The sequence below is a fragment of the Athene cunicularia genome (assembly GCF_003259725.1).
Source record: "Athene cunicularia isolate RWA chromosome 15 unlocalized genomic scaffold, athCun1 chr15_part1, whole genome shotgun sequence".
Taxonomy (NCBI): domain Eukaryota; kingdom Metazoa; phylum Chordata; class Aves; order Strigiformes; family Strigidae; genus Athene; species Athene cunicularia.
Genome location: NW_020799121.1, coordinates 12,449,962 through 12,456,784, shown reverse-complemented (window position 1 = coordinate 12,456,784; position 6,823 = coordinate 12,449,962). Strand labels below are relative to the sequence as shown.

The 6,823-nt window shown below is 38.8% G+C and overlaps 1 protein-coding gene across 1 annotated transcript; it reads left to right on the top strand.

Annotated features, from left to right (window-relative positions):
- The first annotated feature begins 1,198 nt into the window (after positions 1–1,198).
- On the top strand, positions 1,199–6,494 carry TMED2 (transmembrane p24 trafficking protein 2). The gene is made up of 3 exons (XM_026859466.1): positions 1,199–1,430; positions 3,816–3,923; positions 4,983–6,494. The coding sequence occupies exons 1-3, from the start codon at positions 1,214–1,216 to the stop codon at positions 5,105–5,107; spliced, it is 450 nt and encodes a 149-aa protein (XP_026715267.1). The 5' UTR covers positions 1,199–1,213; the 3' UTR covers positions 5,108–6,494.
- The last annotated feature ends 329 nt before the right edge of the window (positions 6,495–6,823 follow it).

The window sequence follows — 6,823 nt, the reverse complement described above, 5'->3', positions numbered from 1 at the left end:
GCCCGGGAGGGCGGCGGTGGCGGTGCCCGAGGGAGGTGGGGGGCCAAATACCGACTTGAGAGTCATTTAAGCTTTTGGTAAGTTTGGGACGGTCCCGCCTCGCCGTCGGCCTGCTGAGCACAAGCGTTCCCTGCCCGGCGGGATCCGGCCTCGCGTGGTGTCGTGGGCGATCGCGGAGAGAACGAGGTGCCTCTCCTGGGGGGTTACGCTTCCTAAGGCTGCTTGTCGTTTCTGCTGTTGCTGCAGGAGGCAGTCTTCCTGTTTTCAGAGCTGTTCGCTTGAGATTTTCGTCATTATTCTGCTCGGTATAGTCTTGTCATAATAAACCGTTTGGCGGGAAGAATGAACAGGATTACTTTATACCAAAACGTGTTGTTTGTTCTGGGAGCTGTGTTTCCCCTTGAATCTAAAGGTGGTGGCTTTAATCGGGTTGATTGCCATCTTGAAACTTATAGGTAAATCCTTTTCTTCAGCGAGACATCAAATAAGTAGGAGAATAATAAATAAGAATTCCTTTCATCTTGGGGAAGAGCAGATAGTTGTTTGTTTGGGATAATTTAAACATGGGAGAGTTGTTTCTGAGAGTGAATATAATAGTTTAAAATAACACAAGACAGAGTCGGGAAGTTACAAAATCCCATTCAAATGTCACTAGTGGAAGCTCAGCAGCAGCAGCGTTTGGTGGCCTGGTGGGGTGGAAGCTTTAAGATCACAGGAACCCTGAGAGCCCAGTACTCAGGCCCTTAGTCCATTTGAAATGGCCACTGCAACAGTACGTATCTGTGTGTCTAAAGTAGTATTGACGTGTAGGAGAATGTCTTTTTTCCCTTTTTGTTTTCCTTCAAACATCAGAGATAAGGTTTTCCCTGCAGTTGTTAGTTTAGTTAACAGCCAGGGCTGTTGATAGCTTTTGGTTTACTTGTTCTTGAATGCTTCTTATCTCAAGTATGAAAGTCCAGTAATCTTGGCCAGTAAGAGAGGCTTTTGTGCAGCATTCTTTCCGAAGAAGTTGTGTTTGTGGGTTTTGGGTTATTTTTTTTAAAGATTTTTATGCAGAAAAACGCATTGCTGCTTTTGAGTTGTGGGAGGGAAAGTATGAAGAATGCTGAACCAGTCAGATTACAGATGGTATTGTTAAATCTGACTGGATTACTTCGGAATATGCATGCAGAGCTTTAATGTATTTAAACCCACTGTATTTTAAACAAAATGTATGATATTTTGTTTTCCCCACCAGATTACAGGGCCTGATAATAAAGGAATTTATAAAGGCGATCGAGAGTCCAGTGGAAAATATACATTTGCTGCCCACATGGATGGAACTTACAAGTTTTGCTTTAGCAACAGAATGTCTACCATGACTCCCAAGATAGTGATGTTCACTATTGATATCGGGGAAGCTCCAAAGGGGCAAGACATGGAGACAGAAGGTGAGGAAGACTTCTGGAAAGAAATTAGCTCCCGCTCAGGAGCTTTTCCTTACATCATGACTTCTGAACTTGACTAGGATTCTCAAAATTCCTGTTTCTTCAGGCTGTCTAGTTAGCTGTTCTCGTGCACAGCTAAAACGGATATGGATGGTTTTAGACCTCATTGCACAATTTAAAGCAAAATCACCAGGGAATCACTTGGCCATCTGCAGAAACTAATGCTTTCATCCTTTAGTCTCTTCATCAGTTTCATTCTCTGATTTCTAGTTTGCTCAGCAGTATGTAGACTACTACATGCATTAGTTGAGCTCTTTGGTAAATGTGCTAATATAAAATTTTTCTCTTAGCTGTGTAAATTACTGTTTTATCTGCAGCCTTTTGTCCTGTACTTGTGTTCATCTCTTACACTTTTCTCTAGGTGGTGGAGATACCTGGGATGGTATGTGTACTGCTTTTTGAAAGCTCATTAGCATCTTGTCTTTTGCATATGTTTATTCACTAACAGCTAACGTTTGCTTTTTCTCTGTAACATTTGTTTGTAGCATGAGAATGTCTTTTTAATAAACTACATAAAAGGTCTGATTCTGAGCAATGCTGAGCACCCGCAAGCTTTCATCAAAAGGTTTATATACTTAGCAGTTCCTGGGATCAGGTCCTTGAACTGTCCGTGACAGTTTGTCTTCGGGTGGTTATTTATGGCTAACAGAAGATTTAATTGGGAGTTTTAGGTGAAATTAAACTAAAACACTAAACATCCAAGAATAGTTGGATGGTTTAGATAGTTTAGACAGTGTTTGCTTTCTATTGCTATAGTGGGTGTTGAACAATCCAGGGCTTTTGAAAGCAATAAACTCCTTTTAGGTTATGAATTATCAGGAATGTTACAAGGGGGAAAACTTGTCATTTGCTGTAAAAGAAATAAACAAATGTATTGGGTAATAGCTTCCAAAGTTTTATTAGAAATCGCTAAGGGTAGCTAGAAAGGCAATAAATTATTGTTTTCTATTTTAGCAAGTAAGTAACTGCGTTGAGTGCTTGATACCACTCGGAAAGTAACAAATTCCTAACTTTTGATTATTTTACAAAGACTCAGTTAAATCTTTTATCGAGTCTGAATAGATCTGTTGTAAATATTAGAGCAGCTTTAAATTTTTAAGGCAAACACTTTTTCTTGAGTGGATTTGAGTGTGTTTAAACAATCCCTGCAACTGTAACTTCTTCTCTTACTAGTAAACTGCACTTATTGGAATGACCATTCAGTCATGAAAATAAGAGATTTATGTTATTAACAAAGTGAGTGTGGTTTACACAACTATTAAGATTTTAATTGTAACTTGTACGAGTGTTATTCTCGGATCCTTTTTTTTTTTGACTGTTCCCCATAAGGTGTGTAATTTGAATAGCTTTATTTTCAGATTGTGATCTGGAACACTTTATTACATTTTTATTTATAAATTAGCTTTAAAGTCAAGTATGTCCCTTCAGTGGAATATGTGTTGGGTTTTGTGACTTTAAGAGAGCTGATTGCCCAGGGCGTGTCTGTGGAATGATATCTTGAACTTCTCTTGGTGCTAGAAAACTTTGAAAATGACTTGCATAATTTATAAATTTGTGAGTGGACAGTTCTTTGAGCATGAATGTATTTAAAACATCCTGTGATTGACAGTCAAACCACTAAATCTTAGATCTCTGATCCTTCCATTTGCTGAACTATCTTCAAGCTAGTTTTCTGTTATCATTGGTTTGGTATTTTCCTCCTCTGCTTTCACGACATACCAGAACCTGAAGCCGGTTCCTGCCCTCTGCCAGGCCCCTTTGGCATTGTTTCTGCTGAATGCTGTGCTTCAGCTAAACCAGAAGATCACAAGAATTGATATGTCGCTTCAGAAAGTGATCTCGTTTTGCCAGCATCATGATCTTAAGCTAAATTCTCAGTTGTTCTATTTTTTGCAAGCTTAACAACTAGGAAAAGCTGTAATGTTAAGATAATTTGCTTGGAATATATTGGACAATATTGGCAAAATAGATACTAGCGTGTAGTATTGATCTCGTGTGTTTTTACATTCTGTTTTTCTGGAAAAGTATCTCCGTATTGGAAATAAGCGGTCTGTACTGACTCTAAATTGCGTGTCTTCTGCCTTCTAGTTGGATGTGGAGAAAAGTGTTTTCCCACTTACTACATTCCGTAGAGATGTGTTAGGAAAAAGGGCACTAAGAAAATTAAACTTTACTTTGCTCTAAGGATAGAAAGTTTTCAGCTGTACAGACTGTGTTTTTCAGAACTCCTTCTGCGACAAGAAATTAAGTGTAACTGTTCATAAATTCTAACAAAGTGTTTTTTGAGTCAACAACAGACTTTCTGATGCTTCTGAATTTATTCTGCAGCTCATCAGAACAAGCTAGAAGAGATGATTAATGAGTTAGCAGTGGCCATGACAGCTGTAAAGCATGAACAGGAGTACATGGAAGTTCGTGAAAGAATACATAGAGCAAGTACGTGTCTTTGACTCAAATGCCTTCTCTCCTCTCAGATAAACTTACGAAATGTAATTTTTTTTAAAATATAAGTCCATGAAAGCTGTTTCAAGTTATTAATAAAAAATTTAGAACAAGTTCTGAAGGATCTGCCCATATAATAAAGAATGTAGTTGATGCTTGCAGTCTTCTTTAAATTGGCTTGCCTCTTGTGTAATGAAGATTGTTATAGAAAATTATATTTGCTTAACTGGTGTAAATTCTATAATTCTTTGAATGGCGTATTCATGAAGGTATCAACAATGATGCAGCTTCCAGGGACAGACTTTGTTTGAACTGTTACTTCATCATTGAAGTGAGTGTGGCTTAGTAGTTGAGCCAAAGTATTTTTAAAGTATTTTGTTGAAATAGAGTGGAATTACTGCTGTTTCCAAGTAGAGAAATGGTTAACTCTGCAGTCACAACCCTTGCTTTCTGAAATACAGCTTTAAAGTATGATAGAGCACTAAGTGGTGCATTTGGGGAAACCCAATGAGAGTAAAGGGCAAATACTTTTGATGTCAAAATACAACATTATATTGAAGCACTGGTCCCTCAACTTTTTGAACCTATGGATATCTCCAGTCTTATGTCTTTTAGTCTGAAAATGCTGAATTTTTCGAATCAAGGATGATGAACCTTTAGAGATTAGAAATTCCCCATTTGACTTTGAGACCGTATTACACAACTGTTAATTGAAAAAGCAAGTGGCTTCTGTTTGGCAGTTACAAGCTTCTGTCTGGCCTCTTTGAAGGTGAGCAGAGTAGAGGAATATGCTGCAGTGTCTGTCCAACGTTGAGGTTAAAACATGTGCTTGCATAGCACAGTTCAAGCAGTTCAGGACAATAGAAAATACCCACCCCCCAGCTCTCTGATCTCATCTCTAAGACTGCAGAGTCCTTCTGGGACACTTGTCATGATGTGATACAGATGCCAGTGGTTTATGTGCAGCACTTCAGTTCCAGTGACAAAGTATGTTTTAAGCTTGTTTTAAGTGCTTTGTTACTTACTACTTCTTTTCTTTTTTTTTCCCAACAGTTAATGACAACACAAACAGCAGAGTGGTTCTTTGGTCATTCTTTGAAGCTCTTGTACTAGTTGCTATGACACTGGGACAAATCTACTATCTGAAGAGGTTTTTTGAAGTCCGAAGGGTTGTTTAAGAGTACTTTTCTGGTCCCTGGATTTCAGTTCACTGTCTACCAAACATCCTGGTCACAAAAAAAAAAGTCATTTAGTTTCTGAACCCTCTTTACTGAACTGTAAAACTTATTTGCTTATGTTCCTTCCTAGTTAAAAATGAAATGTTTTTATATATCTTCTGTAGCAAAAGCTGTGCTGAAATCTTGTCACTTAATTGGCATAATTTTTTTCACTTAAATCTGCCTAGTCTGTATGCTAAGCGAGGTCCAAGCAAGCTCCAAATGCTGTAATTCAACTGTAGTAACAAGCAATGTTGATGTCTTTTCTAACTTTTTTCCTCCTTGTTTTCATAAGTACTTGCAGTTCTATCTAGGGAAACGGTACAAGGCCCTAACGTGACTGTTTGCCTTTCTGTCATCTTTAACCCTGCAGTAGGTGTTACAAAATTGAAATAATCCTTTCTTCACTTACATAAACTGCCAAGGAGAAGTGATTGGACCTTTATTCTGATAATGAATAGAAGACAGCTGACAGCTTCCAACCTAGTATTCACACCTAGTTGCTATCTAAAGAAAGTCTTCAGTAACTATCCTAATTACATCAACTTATTCCCAAAGTTCTTAAATTAAGTAGTTGCGAAAACACATTTTCTCCTCTCATTACCAAATGTTCATTGTATGTTTTTTTTTTAGTTTTTCACAGGTTTTATACTGAAGCCAATCGTGTGCAGTGTCTTGGCAAACAATAGTTAACCCTTTGGTTTTTGCAGGTCCAAAGCTCAGACTGTTGGCACTATTGCAGAGTGCATTAGTGTTCAGGAAATCTGGATTCCTGGTGCCAAAGGGTTAATGATTCTGGGGGTTTATTTCGATGCTATGCAGCCCTTGTATTTAAGTTAAGTGGCAGTCTCTGCCATTATCTGATCATAATTAGCATAATGCTAAATACCGGTGTGTTTTTGTTTTCAGGCACATGTAGATTTGTTTTTGTATAAAGTTACTTTCCTCTGTATCTGATGATTGGTTTAAAAATTAAAGAAGCGTCTGATGTGGGTGCTGAGCCAGGATTATGTTGTGACTGATGTATATTAGTTGTAATCATTTTTGGGGGTGGGGTGGGGTCTTTTCCAGGGGGGAGCCTCTACAAGTAACACACAACAGTTTTGTACAATTAATTTAAAATTTGTTACAGGTTTTCATGTTCCAGGTAAAGTTTTTTCAACCTTGGGCAAACACTTGCAGCAGTTCTTCAGGAGGGTGGCTGTTACACCTTACTGCAACTGTTGTGTGCCAATATTTTTGTGTAAAACACTTAAAATTGAATTCTAAGATGTACATTTAAAAATTGCTTGTGAATCTAAATATGACCCAGGTTCGATAAATAAACAAATTCTTTAAAAAAAAAAAAAGCTTTGTAGTTTTTTTGGATACTTTAAGGAAGTACAGTTTAATGTAAAGGGTTTTTATAAAGTTTTTCTTGGGCTATCAGGGATTCATGCAGGCGCTGTCAGGTAGAAGTTGTGGGTGATTCTAACCCTACAGCTTTGCTGCTCAACTCTGGGCTCCAGCGGCCCGCGGAAGTACTTACTGTGGTAACGCCACGATTTTTTCGGTGCGTTCCGAGGGTCGGGGTTGCGGCCGCGTTTCCTGAGGCGAAGCCCCGCGGGGTTTGGCACAAGGCGGCGCCCGGAACCCGAGTGCCGCGGCGCGTGTTTCCGCTCCTTCTCGATGCGGTCC

Bases quoted from the DNA above. Each gene is read 5' to 3' on its own strand.
- TMED2 (XM_026859466.1), top strand. From the start codon at position 1,214: ATGATATTTTGTTTTCCCCACCAGATTACAGGGCCTGATAATAAAGGA. The intron at 1,431-3,815 runs GTGAGGAAGACT...TTTATTCTGCAG, and splicing joins GCAAGACATGGAGACAGAAG to CTCATCAGAACAAGCTAGAA. The intron at 3,924-4,982 runs GTACGTGTCTTT...TTTTCCCAACAG, and splicing joins TGAAAGAATACATAGAGCAA to TTAATGACAACACAAACAGC.